At 37.8% G+C, this 22,538-nt stretch overlaps 1 protein-coding gene across 1 annotated transcript; it reads right to left on the bottom strand.

The window, feature by feature from the left end:
• Positions 1–12,990: 12,990 nt before the first annotated feature.
• On the bottom strand, positions 12,991–18,990 carry c1ql3a (complement component 1, q subcomponent-like 3a). Its single transcript, XM_035654092.1, has 2 exons — positions 18,253–18,990; positions 12,991–13,170 (listed from the first exon to the last, which is right to left on the bottom strand). The coding sequence occupies exons 1-2, from the start codon at positions 18,841–18,843 to the stop codon at positions 12,991–12,993; spliced, it is 771 nt and encodes a 256-aa protein (XP_035509985.1). The 5' UTR covers positions 18,844–18,990.
• Between the last annotated feature and the right edge of the window lie 3,548 nt (positions 18,991–22,538).

The raw sequence follows: 22,538 nt of genomic DNA, 5'->3' as shown, positions 1-22,538 counted from the left end.
AGCGGGCACATCTTTTGGTTTTTTATGGTCTTTGTTTCTCCTTAGGATCAGCTTGCACCTTACTGGGCCACGCACTTTTAAAATGATGAAGGGGAGTGTAAAGTGTTTGGGAAGGCGATATTTTATTGTTATGATGTGTTTATGGTTATGTTTCCATTTGTTATCAGCTCGCAGCAGCCGGACACAGAAATGTTGAGGAGAATTTAAAAAAGAATGACAAGTTAACATGAGTCCGACTGATTTGTTTCCCCGCTACGCATTGACATATATAGTATATAGTATGTGTTGTATGGACGTTAATAATGTTATAATATGACATAAATAGAGAGCCCAAGGTGAAACCGGGATCACCTGTCCCATACATAAGAAAGAAAACCTCAATCAAAATAATTTGTAATAATACATTTTCTTAAACAATTGTTTGTTTATTCAGTATTTCTGTTTTTAGCTTCCATAATGGGCAAACTGACTCAACAACTACCACATTTAGCAGGTTAGCATCTGTAAATAAATAAAACTCAAATTAAATGTGAGAAAACATTACATAATGATGAGGTTTTCATTAATGATTTCTTAAATAATTTCACAATATATTTGTTATTTTACACTCTTTATTCATACATTTAGTTGTTAGTTGTAGTTAACATTGAACACTTTGGGGCTCCGTACCGATGCACGTATTGATTGTTGCAGTGTTATTGTTTACTGTACTCAGACAAAGCCACAGTTTTTCAGCTTGCTTTAGCTTGAAAAAATGCTGTACATCCTTGGAAAGTTGGAGTGGAGGGTCAGCGAGGTTGCAGCTCAAGCAGCAATTTAAGTCTCAGAAAACACATCTTACTTTAAAGACGTGACGGTTGTCCAATTAAAGTATTTATGAATTCCGTATGTCAGCTGCATTTTCAAGGAAAAGCATCTGAATTCTGAATGTCTTATGAGCTTTTGCCAGTCAATTCTCAACAAAGTAAAGCTTTTCCTCCACTGACGTGAGGTCTGCCGGAGTGAGGTGAATTTAATCAAATGATTCTCTGTAAATGAAACCTCTCATTAGACCCACTCAGTCAGAGAAATATGGAGTATTGATATGGGCAGCAGTCGGTTGATACTCTCAAGTGCTGTTATAATTAAATTCACCTTTATTCCTTTTACCATCAGTTGTTGACATGGTGTCCATGCGCTCCACCATCTTCCCTCAAGACCCATCCACTAATGGTCATCTCGGCAACTATGTGGAGTATTACTGGAAACAGATAACCAATCAGGTTTGTCTATTGAATGATGTAATATGAGCCAAGAGATCCCCTAATGTGCAAGGCGTAAGGTAACTATTGTAGGACCTTGTCCTCGTCTTCATCTACAAGAGACATTTCATTTGTCCTTAATGCAATTAATAAATAAACATAATCTCAATGTTTAATTTTGTCCATCAGAGAGTCCAGAAAGGCCTCTTTCTCTGACCTTTTTGACCCAGGAAAAGGAGGATAAGACGTTGCCGTGCCAGGCAGGAAAGGAAGACTGTCTGTGTTTACGACTTAACCTTCTTCCACAGATAAAAAGGACACTTTATGCCAAGTTTTCGTGAAATAATATTGTTCTTGCAGGAGATGTGTGATAATTAAGTGCCTTTTTTGACTGTAAATAAGGATTAGAGTGTCCTGAAGGTGTTTCACACTCCTTTTAGTCTGACAGTTCTACCTCCAAACGAAGAATACTCCTTTGGATCCCAGCATCTGTATACTGTCATTGTCTGTTTTAAAGAATATTTATGCGAGCGAGCCCAAGTTGGACCCCGACATTCCAATACTGATTAAGCCTTTGCTCCAGTCTACAGCAGAAGAACTCTTACATGGATATTGGTTTAGTCCTGATTAATACTAAGTAAAGTTTCATCTTCTCCTAATTAACATATTAACATCCAGAATAAGGAAGAACACAAACTGTAATGGCTTGTCTGATGTTTCTGTCTTAAGAATCAACTGAAGTTGACAGAATCATGTATAAATGGGTCTGGAATGTTTGATGGAGCCACGAGTGCCACCTTTTGGTAAGATTCTGGTATAACGTAAGGTATTCCAAACGGACGTTTTTCTGATAATTATGTATGATAACAAACATGGTGAACTATTGTCACAAAGTCATGGGTGAATGTTCGTGAACGGTGAATTATGATCTAGAACTTTGAATAAGATGATTATAGTTAAAAAGTTACTACTTTCAAACAGGAAGTTCACCAAGGAGGAGTGACGCGCTGAGTCAGCCTCTCGTCCCTAGTTCCGCCTCTAGAACAAGATTTAAATAAGGGATGAGCTCCGGCCATCCTTACTTTAGGCTTTACCCTTATGCTTTACCCTTTGTTCTTTACCTCTTCACGTTCGTTTATTTCGTGTTTTTCTCGTCATTTTTTACTTTTTATTATTATTATTTTTAAACTGCATTATTTTACTCTGCGTAAACAACTTCGGTGCTGAAGTACATTTCCAGGGTACTTTTATTCTGAAATGGTATACCGCCAGGATTGTTCGCCTTATCACAGAAGGTGAAGTTTAATCTAACGTTTAAGTCGCAGACCAGCGTTTCATCCCAGTTTTTCAAAACGGAGAAGTGATTAGTCTGGAATTAAAGCTGAACCAAACCACTCTTAATTTTAAACTTTGTCATTACGCCAAAAGGACGTCGCAGCAAATCCCTGCTCAAAGAGTTTCCTGCCGCTTTACAAAGACATTTATTCTCCAAGGCCATCGGCCCCCAACGAACACGACGGGTGCAAACCGCCACACCGGACACCTCTGAAGAAAATTTGTTACGGTGTGATACGTTCTTTGGACCGGGGGTTCTGGACCGCAGCCCGCACCTGCAGTCGAGCATCCGGGAAAATAAGGAGCCTGGATTCCTTCCAAACTCATCTCTACGACAAGGAGCTGAAAACTGCGATACCCTGCTGGGTTCACACACCATGAAAGAGTTGGTGGTCTGTTAAGCTTTAATCTCCATCACTTCAGTTTAAGAGAATTGAATATTTTTGATTAGGGCATCGTAGTTATAAAGTTACTTTCGTAATTTTTAAAACTTACTGCCACCGATCAAAAAATTCCATCATCGCTTCTGAATCACTTAATAGTCAATAATTAATTTACTGTCCACATTTTCTGTTGTTTGTTGTATTTGTGTCTACTATTTACTCAATTTTACCCCTGCCTTAGTCTAGTAAATACAAATATAACCATATTGTCTGAGTCTGTGATGTCGGTGCAGGTTTGATTTGATGCGGGGAAATCGATGAATCGTGTAAAAGAAATCACTACTTCAGAACATGAGATTGAATAAATTGATTTGAAATTGATTTGATTAGATCTGTGGAATAATTTCCTCCGGATTATTCCAGTAGCTAAACAACGGAGGTGGTGCCCCATTTACGAGTGTATTATTAATCTTCAGTGATTAATTATCTTTATTATTAAGTAGTGTATCCCCTACAGAAATTAAAGAAAAAACAACTTCCATAACAAAATTTCCTCTTAAGAAGGAGTCCTAATTGGAGAGAAAAACCTCCAGTGTATGAAGGGGCTCTCCAGTGCCAACTGGGATAGCTCAGGAATGAGTATCAGTTCAGTGCACACCCGGAATAGCTTGAACACGGCTCCCAGACCAACGGTCTGATATTTTGATCTATTAACAGTAAACAAAAGCATTCCTCCCAGACAGACATTGGTGCAGACGGGGTTATGAAAAAAAAAAGGGCACAGTGCTTCATTTTGAGCAGGATCAGTTTTTACTCTTATGCTGGTTTAAGTCACTGTGTTGGAAGATCTTACCACAGGGATGACAAATAGTTGTTAGGGTGGTGTTCACTCCGGCGTGGAGACTGTGTCTGCGGTGTTGCGGCAAAATCCGCTAAGTTTCTTCCATGCCCTCTCGCCGTGTGTGTCCAGGTTCCGTCGTTTGGCATCCACGTCACCCAGGAAAGTTTCTTCAGCATCTCCATCGGTAGAGGGTCTCTCCCTGATGTTATCGTCCGGCGCGAGCCCCCTGTTTCCCAGATCCTCCATGGAGGCCATGATAATGCTGCGTCGTTATAAATGACGGGACCACCTTCAAAAAACACCCGAAGCTTAGCTGGCGGCGGAGTTTGGAAACGGAGGCCCTTTTCTTTTAGAAGCTTTCTGATGGGGACGTAAGCTCTCCTCTTCTTTTGGATCTCTGCCGGGTAATCTTGGTCAAAGTACAACCTCTGTTGATCAAGGCGGATCTCTCCTTTTTTCCACGCAGAGCACAGCACCAACTCCTTGGTTCACCACCGAACAGGGGTTGGCGTTCTGTGGTGGTTTAGGTCCCAGTGCGCGGTGGCAGCGCTGTATGCCAAGTACCGTATCCTGAAGCGACAGCTCGGCTTTAATAAAACTTTCAATAAACTCTTGCAAGTTGCTTCCTTCTACGTCCTCGGGAATCCTGTATATGCGAATATTATTTCTCCGTAAGCGTGCCTCTAAATCAGTCAGTTTGGCTTGGATTTGGTCTTGATTAATCAAAGTTTGAGACAGCACGTCTTTCGCCACAGCGGTCCACTCCTCCATGTCTGATACACGCTGTGCCGCCTCTTCGGCCCTATCTCTGGTTTCTTTCAAATCGGTCACAATTTCGTTCAGTTTTTCATTAACGTCCTCTCTGAAACTAGCCAAATCTGTCTTCATATCTCTGGAGAGGTTGTCACGGAAACAGCCCAATTCCTCCTTCACGTCCGAGCGGATAGCCAGTATTTCTTTGTGGATAGCCCCGATGCTAGCTTGCAAGCTATCCATAGCCTCGAGTTTGTCAGTCATGTCACCGCCGTCTTTTCCCGCCGTGTTTTCTTCACCTTTTTATAGGTTCTGGGTTGGTTTGCCTTTAGTCCTTCGTGTCTTATCCCCTGACATCATAAATTTGAGATATCAAATGGTTGAAACAGCTCTAATCTAGGGGATTTAGCAGACCGGGTTGGGAGTGCTCGCTCAGCACATCCGTTCACCTCAATGCCATAACTGGAAGTCACTTTTGCATTTTTCATGTGTTTGATGGCTACCATAGTTTCTCCTACACGCTTGAAAGGGAAGCGGTATTCAGGTGGTTGCAATCTGCAATCTACAACTACACTGCTAGATGTCACTAAAAGTACGTAAGTGGGCCATTACAGAAGGTTAGAGTCTGCATTTTTACTATGTTTTTTGTTTTGACCATCACAGATACGTCAGATTTCTGAAAAAAAAATTTAAAAAAATTTAATTACATTTATTTACCTTGTATGTATTGTTTTTGTGGAAATGTGTGTGTTTTTGTGTGAAAAATACATAAAAAGGCCCAGAGAATATGAGCTGCTACTTTTTTTTAATTTTATTTAGAGTAGGGTTAGACTAGCCTTGAGTTTGTTTGCATAAAATAAAAATGTGTAAAATATTGTCTTATAATGGCAGTCCTGTTATTATAAACCTGTATTTTGGGGATGATAGGTGTTGGATGGGATGATTTACAGCACAGGTTGATCAACCTTTAGCAGGTCCCTGTGCTGCTGTGCTGTCAGCCCTGGCCCCATCCTCCATCTGGAGCACTACTAGAGGTGTGAACATTGTCTTCAGCAGTCTCCTTCACTGACCTTCACCACTTCCCCCCTTGCCTACATAAACAGTAAGAAAGTTTTTTTAACATGGGGATTCTTATGTATTGCATTATGTCAGACCTGTCTAATTTATTCTTTTAAGAAAAACAAAAATCTTAAAAACCTTTAATATTTAAATATTCATTCACTTTGTGTGATTTAATTGGGCTTTTAATTTGATGGGTCATAAGATCACTGCTTAGGACACACCTCATTATGACACACAGTCATACACATGTCCTTATTCAACACACTCCAAAAATGAATTCATTTTAGGTGCCATTCCCTCTGTATCTCACCCTAACAGATTTACACCACTAACCAATATTTTCTCATTAACCTCAGAGTAACTGAGAAACTGGTAATTTATGTTAGCCATAGCAATGCTATTTATACACATTCACACACCGATGCACGGCATCGGGAGCAATTCAGGGTTCAGCATCTTGCTCGAGGATACTTCAACACGTGGCGGGAGGAGCCGGGGATCGAACCAATTAGTGGACAACCCGCTCTGTCTCTGAGCCACAGTCAAAATATTGATATACTAAGTCAAAATATTGAGATAGTAAGTCATTATTTTGAGATACTAAGTTTTTTTCCCCCTTCATATTGGCGGAAATGGGCTTCCATACTCCATACTTCTCAGCCTGGCTTTTCTACTACAGGCGGCTGATAGACGCAGCACCACAGAAACTATTCTATCTCACTCCTTTCACGGACTGTTGGTAACGTACTGGGCATAGACAGTTTCAGATAACTAGGCTAAGCAAAGAGTGTTTAATTACTGTTAATGTTACTGCACTGATGTCTTTTTTTTTTGTTCAGGTTATGTTGTGATGTTATGCTTCACACAGACACCATCTTTGCATGCAGCTAACTCCATTTCATCTGCGCTGTTAATCTAAGATCACACACACACACATACACACCTAAATTCGGCCTAAACCTCAGCACACACATGAGGAGAGGGAAATCAAACCCTCCCGCTCCTCCATGCTCTTTGTAACCAACACGTGTTTGTTGCTCAGCTAAAACATCTGCGCAACCCCCCATGTACACATACACAGACACACACCTTTTCCTTTAGCTTAGTTCCCCTTAAGTTAGATTGTATATTGTGTATTTTCCTCTGTTTGCTTTTATTATTCCTTTAATAAATGCTTGTGTTTATACATGCTGGCCTATTAAATTTCAAACAAGAGTGTGTGATTTTAACTTTAACTTTAACTATTAATACTGATTTTGGTTATAGTTATTAATGTAATCTATATTAATAATTTAATAGTTTAGTGTATTTTATGAGACTGATCAATCATTTATTGGCTGTTGTTTTCCGTATTTAAGGGTGGTGCCCCGAGGAACTTTAATATTAATTAAAGTCATTTTCTATTATCTTTTGATAATTAATAAACTTTGATAACCGAAATTAACCTTTATTTATTTATCATTTGTTTAGTGTCTTCTCTCATAATACCACTACATTCATTTTGCATGATAAATGAGAAGGTCAATTGTAAAATGGAGACTCACCGTCAAAAAAACACAAGTCGCAGTTTTACTTCCATCCATTTAATGGAGACATGGTTGAGGTAACAGTACACAGGTGACTGTAGACAAAAGAAGAGTGCAAGTTTTTTATAGTATTGCACATACCTGACACTGTATCTACCATACATATGCCTTTCACATGAATACACTGGTGAGGCTATAACTTCAAGACGATCAGTGATTACTGACTTAATGAGTGGATTAATCGGTTACTTAAAATCATTTCCTCTGCTCTCTCCTGGCATTCTATACATGGGATAGGTACAGTATTTACACATGATTCCTAACAGGGATCCACATTTTACTATTTTTAAGATACATGACACTGTAGATTGATAAATTATTCTCTATTGCTGCATAGTGCTTTAAGTTCACATTGCAATACACACTGTTATTACAACTCCATATATATAGAATAACAATATGTAATACATTTCCTAGGGAAAATAATGTATATGGTCAAGAAAAAAAGTGATGATGTCATAGTTGTTTTATGTAAAGTAGCTTAATACTGTTGATGACAAGTTAGGAGGAAAAGCAATGCATCAAAACTAAGTACAGACCATTGACAGCCAGTTAGTGGACAGAGGTCCCGGGTCTGTGAAATGAAGCCAATGCGAAAGTGCCTTAAACCTGCAGTCTTTCTAATGGCCAGCAGGAAGCAGCTCCATAGGCTGCAAAAAAGAAATCCAATAGAACTGGGCTTTAAGGAGAAATTACCATATTTCTGACTTGATTTATTAGTTCAGTAAACTATATATAATAAACTCAAGTTTCCTAATGAGTTTATTATTTATATGGCTAGTTTTAATTCTTCTTCAATATAGCATGATGTTCATTTTGTAAATTATGGTCCCATTTATAGTAAAATAAATGATAAAGCAGAGTATGCTTATAGGACGTGGCTACCTTGTGATTGACAAGTCATTCTCAGTGAGTCCATCCAGCGCACGAAACTCAGATCAGTCCAACTAGACTGCTGATCAAATATGAATCAATACTCTTTTACTGCATTGCCTATTTCTCTCCTTAAATCTTTCAGAAACATACGGACAGGTGAAAAAAATCTTGTCAAATACTACCGCTTGGTCAGTCGCTTTCTGCTACAAAATTGGACTTTGTAGGTCTTTTGTCTGGACATGCAGGGCTCCACGGTGAAGTTAGCAATGATAAATATACAATGTCCAGTAAGAGTTTCAAAATAATGCTTGCGTGGTAAACGTGAAACAGACGCAATTTGCTTAAGATTATGCACAAAAACTACTTGGCCAGTTAATTACATATATAATTTTAAAAAGGTAATTTAGGCTCGTTACACAAGGCTACATCTGGCGGCACATCGCAAGGGATACCTACGGTGTCATATTTTGGAGCAGAGGGCCACTGACCAAACTACAGAATTTGACAAGTTAGGCGTGAACACAGTCAATCAAGTAAACAACTTAAATAAACATAATAGAGTCTTGTAGACATATTGGAGCCATGGTTGCTGCTTGGATGGAACTGGTAAACATTAATTTGTCATTCATTTGTTGTGATGCCATGTGAAAAACCCCTCGACTGTTTCTTGCAGTTTCCATATTTATAGCCAGTTTGTACTGTGAGTCACTGGTTCCCAGCCAAATAAAAGCACTGGTGCCAGCACAACCATGTTGTCAGCCAAAAGTCTATTACTATATTTACACTATACTGTTGATGTTTAGGAACTTTCTTTTTTATTTCACCACATTTTTGAATCAGAGCTTTTTCTACTTTGATAGATACTGTACCAATATCATGTATGTTGGTTTCATGTAACATCATACATCTTCCAGTCATGACGCATTCATGGGCAAAAAAAGAATGTGTGCACATTCAGTCTGCTCTGGCAAACTTTGTGATTATAATGTCAAAGGTACAACCACTACTGTCAATGACCAACAGCCATAGTTGGTTGGTAATAACTGATTCATTAAAGATTTCATATTCCATGTTCAATTCAATTTTATTTGTTTCAGTAGGTCTACACTGTACCTAAAGGTATGTGAGCTGTATGCCCTTAACAGCATTAATGTTTGGCTTTTAATAACTCACCCCTGAATCTCAGGAAGCACTGAATTAAATTAACTTTGTTTGCTGTGTGGTTAAACAGTCTGACATTTTGGGGGAAACACTTCCATTGTGTTTAATTTAGCATAAAGCATTTAAATAGGAAGGAGTATCTTTGTTTATCTTGTTAGCAAAATGTTGTGCACAGTCTAGCCTAGCAATTGTTGGTCAAATACTAGCACAAACTGTCACAATATCAGATTTTTCTCATGGTTTAGGTCAAAATAATTCACAATAACAATGTTATCTGTAGAAAATTTGAAAATAATGGGAAATAATAATAGCAATGCTAATCAGTTCTTTGTAATTATTATGTAATTCTTGTAATTATTCCCTCATTCTTTGTAATAATTAATAACTTCTGCAATACCACAATCTTTAAAAACTCACTACTATTACTCATTTCATTTCTGTCAGTCACATACTGTGGCATACATTACTTTGCATATATCAGCATCTATTGTATATATTTTATTATTATTACTATAAGTTGCATAGGCTCTTATTATTATTATTTCCATTTCCATTTTTATTTATATTTTTTACTCATATGTATATACCTATATATACATTTGTGGGTGGTTGTGGCTCAGAGGTAAAGCGGGTCATCCACTAATCAGAAGGTTGGTGGTTTGATCACCGGTAAAGTGTAAGTGGCACCTTGCATGGCAGCCACTGCCATCAATGTAAGAATGTGTGTGGATGAGTGAGTGTGGCATGTAGTGTACAGTGCTTTGAGTGGTTGGAAGACTTGAAAGGTGCTAAATAAGTACAGTCCATTTTTATTCTATATATATTGTGTTAGATTGTAATATAAGTATTATTTCTATTCTTTAACATTGTGTGAGCACCTTGAACAACTAACGAACAAACAAATGTATCTGTACCATGTATCTGTCTATGTCACAAAAATATCTGTATTCATATCTGTATTTGGTTTATACCAGGAGTGGAAAGTTGTCTAGGCTGCTTCACATTACCTGCATTTAATTATTTTCTACAACCATTTAGCTGCCAACAAAACAGTACAATATTTTAACCATGTACCTGGAATAATCACATAATAAAGCTTGATTTGTAATTGAACAGTCAAAAATAGCACAAAGGAAGTGTAAATTGAGTGTTACAGAGCTGTGTAACAAGAGGTTAGAGGAAAAATACCGCAAAATGATTTTGCAACTGCACTGGGAGAAGAGACATTTGTGGTAAATTGTGTCATTTGGCTGACAGGTCGGGGGATGGAAGGGCAGGGAGGCGGATATGGCTGCAAAAGATATTTAAATTTGCACCTATTAGCAGAGTTTCACAAGCAGGACCATACCTCACGTATGCCTAACCCTAACCCTAACCCTCCCCTCCTCCTTTACTCTCATATTCTAAGTCCTTCCCCTCGCACCCATTTTTTATTTCTTACTCTTCTGCCTACTCTCCATAGGGTCCTAAGGGGGTCCATTGTACCCAGTTGCTACAGCAGATTTTCCACAGAAGCTTCCAAACAAATTGCGCAGCATCGGAAAAAATACAAGATTTAAAGCTTTGCTCATCATCTTTTTGTTTTGTTAATAATCATTCAGACATATCTTATGTATGGTGTTGTCCTTGCTAGTGAAATGAAATGTTTAGACCCATAGAAGCTACTGTCTTGGATTTTTTTTTGACTGTTTCTTTAAGTAGATGGAGTAGAGTGGAATGCAGTGGGTGGGTCAATAATCAAGAAAGTGGAGTAGGGTTGGTAAGCTGGAGTGACTATGTAGCAGTACCAATACCCACACTTGTGGTATGTGGGAGTAGTCAAGCCTCTGCTTGTTTGATGTATTTCTGGTATTTGCCACAGTGCCATTATTGTGTGGACGTTTATTAGAGCTCACTGAGACACACTTGAATAATGAAATCCCAGCACTTAAGCAAATACAAATACTGTGGGCTAGATGGCACAATTGATCCTTCCTAAGTCCTGCCCCTTTTTGGAACCTTGGTCAACTTTGTGTATATCGTTTTTACATTCTAGCCATCTTCAAAATTTGTATATATAAAAAAAATTATATACATATATAATCACATCTCAGTTTAGCTACTGTTAGCTAATGTCAACAAAATGCTAGCTAACAAGATAGCTAATCTACATTAATCATTAGCTAGCTAATTACCTTGCATTTTGTTAACATCTGCTATCAGATCAGTAATCTAATTTATGTAGATTAGCTAGCTAGTTAGTAACAGTTTTGTTAACATTAGCTTGCTTAAAATATGATTATCTATAGCCTATATCCCTTATCTGTTAACCATCTTCAAAAATGAGAAAGTTGACCAAGGTTCTGACTGGGGGTCGCTCAATTGTTGGAACACCGAGCATTCAGGAGCTGAGAGTAATAATACAATTAATAAATAAAATGAGTTATCCAGAAACATGTGGGGCTACTGGACATAAAAGAGACCAAACCTGATATTTAGTGTTTTGTGAGTATGTGGTTCCCAACCTTTATCCTTAAGGGACCAATGTTCTGTCAACAATAAATAAATAATGTTGATAACTAACTACATTTTTGTTTTAATTTGTATTGTATTGTATTTTCTGCTTAATTGTGGAAAACCTAATTAAATGATGTCTGATTGGATTTTAAAGGGCTAAGCCAAAATCGTCTCGATCAGGACTAGAATGGCTGCACACACAGATGCCGGTAGCTCCTCCTTTTGACATTATTGCTGAAACATGTATTACCTATGACAGAAATAGCCTGCAGTCATCGGAAAGGAAATGTGGGATTTAGAGTAAAGAGCATCTTGAGACAAGTAGATTATTTCCTGTGGCTATAACATCAGAGATGTGTTTTCCTGATATTTTTGGAGCTTTTTATACAATTTTCTGTCTGTATTATGTATTTATTAAACAATCATAAATAACCCTTTTTTTTGACAAATTTAGTGTTTCCTTATCATCTTCTTGTTGTCCTATAACTCTTTGATTGTTTTAACCGTGTACTTCAGTAACTTAAAGAGTGATTTGTTTTTTGTCTGAGTTTTTTTTTTACCCCTTAAAATCAAGAAGGCTTTGCAACTGCTTAGGAAGCTCTGGGGACCCCTAGTGAGGGTCGGAACCCCCAGTTTGGGAACCAGTGGTATAAGCAACAGTGTTTCTGCTCTGTTCTGAACAGGCTTAGGAGTTGTCAATTGTGTAAAATCCATTCATGAAAGAATTTCAATAATGCTTTAATGGAAGTGGTGCTGCAAACCAATGATGAGGAATCACCATCATCAGTAGATAATGATTAATATTAAAATCAGAACATGAGAAAAAATATATATTGTATCCTGTGTACAGGTTTAAATACTGTGAAGGAATTATAATCTTCTTCCAGTGTATCATATTGCACTTCAAGTGTTGTTCAGCTTTTCCTTGCTATCTTCACAACATTATATAAAGAAAAAGGAAATAGCACATACATTAACAGCTTACCTATTAATTATCACCATAAATATAGTTTATGATTATAGGTTATATGATTTGATCCACACAATTCAACCATTTCATGAATGTTATAGTCCAAAGTCACTTGCACTGAGGACTGTGATGATGGCAGAATGTAGAAAATAAAATAATATGCAGGTTATGAAGACTAGTGGTTTTTTCCGCACATGTTTAAAAGTCTGAGCATCTTATTTGCACGGGAAATTTGTAGAAGGACTGGGCCATGAGGTTTGTAATAGCTGAAGGATGTGTTGTGTTGTTAATCAGCATAGATGATGAATCCAGAGAACGTGCTGTACTTGTTGTTGTTGCCTCCATGAGCTTTGCCACCATCAAGTTTAATGTAGACCTCGTCTCCTGGTTCCAGATGCAGCACAGCGCTGTTACTGGCATAGTCATAGTTCTGGTCTGCATCCTGGGCTATGGCACTGGCACGCACCTGCAGGAATGTACACGTGCAAACAATCATGGACAAATGACACACATTAAGTAGACATCAAGCACAAGACTTTTTGTCTGCAGCCCTGCTAATGGCCATTAGAAGCTGAAATATTTGTGTCTGTACACCTGACCCTTTCAGTCCCATTTTCAATCATTCAGCAATCTGTCAGGTGCATGCGCGTACAGTAGCTGCATAGATTGAGAGATAAGTTGTGCACAGTATGTGGATGTAAACAGATCCACAACACCAGGGGTCAGAAAACTTTACCATCAAAGCAAACATTCTTGGCCAAAAAAATAAGATAAAAATCTGTCTGAAGCCATATACCAGCATGATTAAATTCTTTATTTTAGAGACTTTTTTCATTTTGGATTTGGAAATGTATAGCTAACCTAACTAGTGAGACTTGAGACTAATAGCCACCACAATTGAGAATCCGCTAAATATAGAAGAAAGGCGCCAGGTCAGGATGTCCAAAAAACAAAAAACCTAATTAATTTGCATATAATTTTTTTCAAAGCCACACTCAACCAACTTTCTGTGTGGAGTTTGCATGTTTTCCCTATGCGTGCTGGTTTTCTCCAGGTGCTTTGGTTAGGTTAATTCTCCCGTCTGTGCCCTTGATGCAGATCTGGAGTGGCTCCCTGGGAGTCGAGAGTGGCTGCCCATTGCTCCTAGTACTTAGGATGGGTCAAATACAGAGAATTAATTTTCTAAAGGGGATCAAGAAACTATACTAACATTTTTTTTTTTACAGACTTGAGATTTGCTTGTTACTTTCATGTGAGTGATTTACGATCTGACCTAACATTGTGTGAACTTGGTTGACAATGACTGGAATGTAACAGATTAATTTCTATGTAAAAGCTTTAATATTTTAAATCCTTGATTTCTATCCATGACATTAACAGTTACACAAAATGAATTTAGGCTCTGTTCAGACTTTTTTTCTTTTTCTGAATGTGGGATTCTAATACAAACTATGCTTTATTATTTGATTAATTTAGGTACATGGATAATTATATCCATGTACCTAAATTCCTAAATATCCATTTTTATTTATTATTACATTTTATTTTTTGTATGTTTTGTTTTGTATTTGCAGCAGTAGTTATTATAGTATAAATGATACTGTAAAAAACAATTTAATGCAGAAAATGAAGCAGACTAGATGATTTCAACTGCCAGGGTAGGCCCCCGCCACTATAAATATGAATACAAATATTTTTGTGACACAAACAGATAGTAACTTGTGATAGTAACACTGTTCACATCCTGTCTCCTACCAACAGTCAGTGTTGCTGTAGCTTACCAAATCTTACTAAACCTTGATCATACTAGTGGTGACACACAATTTATTTTTGCAACAATGATTTGTCATAATTTTGGCAGTGCATGCTGCTTTTGGGTAATTGTGGACAGTATTAGGTGGTAAAAAATTAAATGTATATAGAATGCGTGTTGAATAAAGCCGAATGAATTGATAATACAATGAAATTATTTAGTTATGAAAAGATCAAGTTCACAGAGGCCCCAGTGGATGTCTGGCTGAGAACACTAAAAATGTCTAGAAATGGCCCTGCACCAAGTCATGTTCATGACTGAATATGCAGTTTTCATATCATCAACTTCATCTGTCAATAACACTTAACAACATAACATGGTTATTCATATCCCTGTATGAATCTAATGGGGGATGATTATCACCCACACCATTATCTGTATCTGTTTAACCAACTAAATTTTACATATGCATCCTGGACATCCTGGACACACATCATTTATGTCCTGAGCTGCCAGTTATCAGTATGTAGTAGTACTGACAGTACGCAGAAGTGTTATGGCCAGCAGGGCTCCATTGGCTGCAATGAAAACCGATACCATGCACTCTTATGGAGGAATGACCCGACTTCTCACTTGATTTATTAATCAAGTCAACTAATGAGTTTTCTAATGAGTTTATGGTCTCACTCCATACTTTATGATTCCTTTTGTAAATTATGGTCCCATCTAGCACAACACACAAAATTCAGATCAAACTGTCAAACTATACAGTGATGATCAAACAATTCTGCATTGCTTATTTCTCATCTTAAATTGTTCCAGAAATATATTTCAGTATACTCATTACCTGTAATAAGAGTGTGCATTACCAGGCAAGCCACCATTGTTTCCTTTTATGACTGAGTCGAAAATGCGCAGCCAATGAGAGCAGCTCAACTAGCAATACGAAACATCCGCTGGCTCCAACAAACTGTCATGGCAACAACCATAATGCCAAACTTGAGGCTTGAGACAAACTGATGGATGATGTCACGATAAGGTCACACTTGGTAGTATCATTTATGGATGTCCTGACCAAGTTTTGAACTTTAGTTTAAAGTTTGGGCAGCAGTAGTTACTTGGCTGGTAAAGCGGAGGGTCGCTGGTTAAGGTTCAGCATGGACCCAGTATAGAGTGTGGCCTGGTAGCTTGAGCCAGTTCCACCTCCTGGGAACTGCTGAGATTCCCTGAGTAAGACACCAAACCCTTAACTGCTCCTAGGGTGTAGCTATGTGGCAGGCCATCACTCAACTATGTCGCCACATTTGCATATCTACCCTGTATTTCAGGCCTATGTGTGTGTAAAAACTTGAGTGTGAAAATAATTTACCCACGTTAATCCCCTTTATTCTATTTTTAATAAAATCCATCAGTGTTAGTAAGACTTTAAGCCTCCCTTAAAATTTTATTTTACAGCAAAATTATGAAAACATAACCTGCTCATTTCCTGCAATATTTTATATGGTGCCATTGTTTTTTCTATTATATAATACAGAGAGGATGTCAGTATGGATCTGTAGAAGGACAGTCTGGATACAATTTAGAATGACACTCTAACAAAATACTTTGAACAAACAGCAGCAGTCATAAGAGAAGACATATCTGCATTCTCCTTTCTTGGAATTTCGGGAGAACAGGTGTCTGACTTTTATGATAATTTTACACAAACTTGAAGACCTCAGTAGGGACGGGATTGATCTTAATTAAATTTTTTGGTTATAAGTGTGCAGCTGTATGGACCAAAAGAAGACTAAACTTGCCTTGCATATTTACAGGAAATAAAATGCCAAACAGTTGCACCTTTATCTGGCAGCTTGCACTTTCATGGTAACATCATTATGAATCCAGATGCCAAATAATTATAGGTTGCTAAAGAATTAAAGAATGACTGAATCACAATGGTCCATTTTCAGAAATTCATTTATATAGTGAAGCTTTTGAATCACAATCTCAGAATTAACTTTTCAATCTCATGTGACATCAGTATTTTATTTTTTTCAGTATTTTTAGATTATTATTATTATTGTTATTATTATTATTATTATTATTATTATTATTATACTTGCATGCTAATACATCTCAAATTATTGTCACTATCACTCCATTACAGCATTAATTGTATTAATTATTTTATTTTCATGCAAAGATGTCCCCAGGTGTTAAAAAGGGAAGAATTTTTGCACAATGTTTGCACTTCAAACTCTTCTTAAATCAAGGAAAAAAACAGTATCTTTAAACCATACAGGATGCGGCTGATTGCAACAAATAAGTAAAAGGCTTTTGATCATTCCACCAATTACTTCGTAGTGAAATGAGTTGCTTCAACTACTGAAATCACATTTTAAAAGTTATTTTAATTATTCAAATCAAGCGAAAAGCAGTCCCTTGTGTTCACAGAATTGTATTTTTTTCCTCCTCTAAACATGTTTGAAAGTCTCAGGAGCAGTACACCTAATTGAAACATGTCTTTCAGCATCTGATTTTTCATGGCGTGCAGCTCTGCTGGTTTAATCCCAGAGATGTTTGCTGTGTTCGGTGTGTGTTACAGTAGCCAGCTGACAGGAGGGATGTGCTTGGTGGAGCAACACTGCAACACTAGTTTGCCCCACGGATTAGATCTGTTGCTGACAGCCTGATCACTACAGAGAGCAGGACAAACACAACAGAGGAGTCAGGAGACAGCAAAGGGCCTCTGTAGGTCATCAGGCGTTTTATTATTATTATTATTATTATTATTATTATTATTATTATTATGTTGTTGTTTCAGCAGTAGTCCTATGTAGTGTACTTTGGGGTGTTTTTCTTCGTTTTTCTTTGTTTTTACTTTTGGAATTATACTCATAAATTGTTACCTCCAGGTGTAAACCTATTTCTAAAGCTGACCACACATTTTCCCTTAATGCATTCATTTAACTATGACAGAATGATATTAATATTACTATTTTAATATCTAAACTATAAGCTGGAGCTGGAACACACTTTAAATTTTACAGTAACATTTGGCATTTACCGCAGTTGGACAAAATGTGTATTTATGTATTCATTCATTTATTTTGCCTCAAACATCCAACCATCAAACATGATGCATTTCTGCAGCTTAGACAGTATATGAGGTGATTACATATACATAAGAGACATTTACGGTTACATATCATACTTAATAATTATTTATATTGTGGAAAGAGATGTAAAATATGGAGAAATAAACCTGTTTAAAGGACATTTTAAAACATCTGAAATGAAGATCAAAAATCAAATGTAAAAACACTCACAGGGTTAAATCTTCCCAGGTTCCCACGATCCCTCCAACCATGCTCATAAAATAAAAAAAACAGAATCTAATATATAAAATAGGGCAGAAGTTAAATTATAGGAATATAATATAATACATTTTAATAAGCGCTCAGACTTCGTTCCATCCAGTCTCAGTGATGGAGGACGACACCAGATTCTGACCTCTGACCCGTTAAACCCATCGATCAAATCCATCACCAGGCTTTGCTTCCTGCCTCTAGGTACCAATTCCCTGTACAAGTGTTTGTATCCACCAACACACACACACACACACACACACACACCCTCTTGCCTTGTTTTTTTTTTCATACTAACCTTACTTTATTACTGCATAGTAATAAAAGACAGAGCGGAACAGAACAGTGTTGACTCCGTTTACTCAAACAACAAGCTTTTCAAAAATAAACACTGTAGTAAGATTGCATCATTACTATTCGTTAATTTGTACACAATTCCTATTACCTGGTTGTTTTTGCACAGATCAGCCCACATACTGGTGCCGTCCCCTCCGCGCATCAGGACGTGGTAAGTGAAGAAATAAATCCCGGGGATGGAGCACGTAAACTTCCCGGTGGTCGGATCGTAATGGTTTCCCAGGTTTGTCACCACGTCGTCGAACTTGAGCATCTCGTAGCCCTCGTGTTGCTTTTTCAGCCCTGCGTAAAAGGCGATCTTGGGCACGGTGCTGTAGGTGGCTGCGCTTATTGCGCCGGCAGCAGCGTTGGGTCCTGGAGGTCCTGGTAAACCAGGTCTGCCCGGATCACCTTTCTCTCCAGGTGGCCCCGCTGGGCCGGGCTGTCCTGCTTCGCCGGGAGGTCCCCTCGGACCTGCCTTACCTGGACGACCTGATTCCCCTTTTGGACCTTGGATAAAAGTGGGTAAAGACTGAACGAGGCTGCTGTCTCTGACCGTGTCTGCCGTAGCGGTGCTGCTCGGAGATTTGGTGCCATAAGGGTCGCACACCATCCTACAGGTACCGAGCATCTCGTAGTGCGCCGCCGTCCCCGCTGTGTTGACGAGAACTGGGATGAGAATAACCAAAACCAGAACCATAACGACCCCCAGGACCCCCGCCGCCACCAGCCGCTTCCTGCCGACCAGTCGCGTCAGCGCAGGACGATCCTGTTGTCTGCTTTTGGGTGAAATTTTGCTGGCTGGAGAGGAACCCGCTTAAAGAAAAAAAAATGTAGCGGAGCTACACTTTGTTGGTAATGTTTATAAAGTTTTTAAAGCAGTGCCCCCCTCCCCTCGGCGTCCTCTTCCCTCTCTTCTCCACACTTTTTCTGCTGATGCGCTGCTTATACAAGTCTCAGTGTAAGTTTAGCCCGTTACTGCTCCGTAAATTCCAAAAGCATTGGATTCAGCATCTCTGAGACGCCCTCAAATCCAGACATGGGGTCTGGCACCTCTTTGATCCACAGGTCCCCTACCAAAGTATCTGTACAGTAACTGAACTCTTAAGGTGGATCAGGATGACTTAGACCGTCTCCTGATGTAGAGCGCTGTAAGAGACAAAAACGCAGATACAGACAGAGAGAGAGGGAGAGAGAGAGAGAGAGAGAGAGTGATAACAGTGAAGATCCTGATGTCCAATAGAAACAGTTTTACCCAAATAGGAATGGGGCATTTTATGGAATCTGATTCCAGCTATGAAAACATTTGGACTGTTTGTATTTCAGTGTCTTGTGATAACGGGCCAACAGATTTAGTCACTCATCTGTAACAGTCTAACCTTGATCTTCTTCACTTTCCCATTAGCTGTGAGTGAAAATGGTGTTTGTGAGGGGGGTACCCTCACCCCAAACTGCCTATTTGGTGAAGTCTTTTTTTGAGCGTTCAGTCACTTTAGTGAATGAAAGATTCCATAATAAGATATTCATTGGCCGCAGAGATTTGAGCTAGAATATGTAACATTTTAAAATGTCAATAAAGACTAGACCTATGTTTTGCTGAGATGTGTACTACATTATGCCAACAATTGTTGTTTCCAACTATGTTCAAACAAAGAGAAATCTGTCATTTTATTCAGGTAAAGCTGGGTTTGACCAGTCGCCTGTAAATGGCATCATATCTTTGTGCATGCTGTGGTTGTCTGCCAGAAGCTGTCATAAATTGACTTTTTATCCAGTTTTAAGCCACACATTTATCATATACTTTTTAGGTCTTGGTAGTTTTTGATTCTATATTTGAACCGGATGAAGAATTGTAGTCATTAGATGTCTGGATCTTGAGTTATCAGAGGAACAAGCTTTAATCAGGGTTTCTACCGGTGTTAGTCATTGGGTCAGAGAGGACAAGATAATTTGGCTCCTGGTAGAAACCTCCTGAAGGAATCCTAACCAGGAGAAGCTGACTGCATTGATGGGATGGTGGTAAAGACACTCCCATGATCCCACGCTACTTTACAATGTCATTAAACTTCATCTTTTGTTATTGTTTCAATGTGAGAGATCCCCTAGCAGCACAAATTACATATAGCAGCCTCTATATAAGCCTCTATAAAAGAGGACTTGCTCCCTCTGTAGATAAAAATGGCTCATTCTAATGAAAACACAATTCTTATTTTCAGGTGATTAAACACTAATGGAAGCATACCTATGAATATTATATTAAATTTCTGCAAATAGATCATCTTAAATGTTACACTGGAACTTTAAAGCTAGACAAAAAATATAGAAAGTTACTAAATGATCAGCACAAGAGGAGAAAACAGCCTCAGTTAACAGGGTCCATGTCATGGGAACTAGAAGACTTGCATAAATATTGTTCAGGTGAACTGCAAGTAGGCTAGAAAGAGTTTATCAACATTCCTTAATTAAGCTCAAAAGCAACAAAGGTGTGGTTTGAAAGGCAGATATTGTTCTTTTTCTCTTCCTTATGTGTACACTTATAGCCTACATACATGAACAACCTGACTCTGTAAACACTTTTTTGGATGCTAGACTGGAAAAGTATGGATAGCTGTGGCCAATTGACCTTAAATACAATGTCCATAATATAATTATCCAGAATAAACTAAAAACAACTCCCAAACCAGTCTTAAAGATGGGGAGGGTTCAATAAATATGAATCCTACATGTTATTAATATCAAAGATGATAAATATTTTGACTGATTACAGAACAGCTACACTGTCACTGACACCTTGGTTCTTAATTATAACTCAGTCTTTCACTATTCATTAAAGTAGCCCACATTTTTTAGCAAACACAACCTGGCAACTGTGCATAGACCTAGTGATAATGACATGTTGCTATCGTGTAAATGTGTGCCTACGAAGAAAGTCATTTTTCTTGTGCATAAGGACAACACTGAGACAGTGACAGTGTATTGACACCACTAAAATCAAACAACCCTCAGCCTCTCTGGCTTCATTAGGCATCCAAACGTCCACTTATCGAGAGTCCCTGAAAATGAGCTGTGAAGGTAACAGAGGATCATTGAATTGACACCTTACTCAATATCAGCACAGTGAATGATGAATTGCTGTGGAGGGCTTATAGCAGGCACAAAAAGGCAAGGGACTGGACAGAGTAATAATAGTCATTATCATCATAAACTTGATGTGTACAGCACTTTTGAAAAGAAATGTTTTAAAGAACTTCACAAGAAATACAAGTATTAAGTAAAAGTAAAAACAATAAAATGAACTATTAAAATAGAGCATCACTAAAAAAGATAAAGAACAAAAATAAAACATTTAATTAGTAAAATAAGTTGATAGATACATTGTATATACACATACATACACACATACATTTAATATCTCTGTAAACATGCGACATCACATGAAATACATGAGAGCACTGACAGACATAAAAATGCCATCTTATAAAAATATGTTTAAATTGCTTTTTAAAAGTTAACACAGACATTCCTTAGTAATTTTAAATAATTTAATTTGCAATGTATACATAATAAAACATACCTATATTATATTTCATTCTTGCCAATAGAAATGTTACACACCAGACAAGTGTAAAATTAAGGGGTGCCAAATGATTTGTATTATTCATACAATATGTATCTAGATATGTATAAATGTATACATAGTAATTATAATATAATGATAATTTTCTAAATGGCATACCATAATGTGTATGTAATATCATTATTTATATGATAATCAAACAAAAGGCAGAATCTCTTTTTCTTTTTAAACAGTTAATATGGAGTTGCTATAAGAGTGAGAATGTTTTCTTTTGGTTAAGTCTTTTTATTTTTAAATATGTTTGTTACAAAGAGTGTTTTTATTTCAAATTAGCATTTCTCCTACTGACATGTACTCTGAGAGTTACCGATTTTGTGTCTAGGTGTTTTTCGATGTTCCCTTGGGTCCATCCTTAGAGGACGCACTCAGTGTTTACTCAGTGCCGCCCGTGGCATAGGCATTATAGGCAAATGCTAAGGGCGCCGTCCATCTAGGGGGCGCCACAATGGGGAAAAAAAAAAAAGGTGCAACTTTCAATATTTTTATACTAAAACTAGTTGGTGCTATTATTTCTTAGTATGAAAAAAAGCCCACATTAATTTAACTNNCTGACTGATTAGACTCTACCTGCTCTCTGAGAGACAGAAACCATTAACAATGTCAAAACGACCAAACCTTCCGGTGCCCAGGGAAGACAAAAAAGAAAAGATTAATCAATAAATAGCGTTAGCTCGTTTTAACGTCAGTTCATGTTATGGAGGGGCCTAACAGCTGTTATGGAAAAAAGTAATACTCCCACCTTATATTTCTCAGGGACA

This window comes from Morone saxatilis, unplaced genomic scaffold, assembly GCF_004916995.1.
Source record: "Morone saxatilis isolate NCDOM2014 unplaced genomic scaffold, NCSU_SB_2.0 Contig0, whole genome shotgun sequence".
Lineage (NCBI taxonomy): Eukaryota > Metazoa > Chordata > Actinopteri > Moronidae > Morone > Morone saxatilis.
Note: the sequence above shows the minus strand (reverse complement) of the source record. Positions and strands in the feature narration are given on the sequence as shown.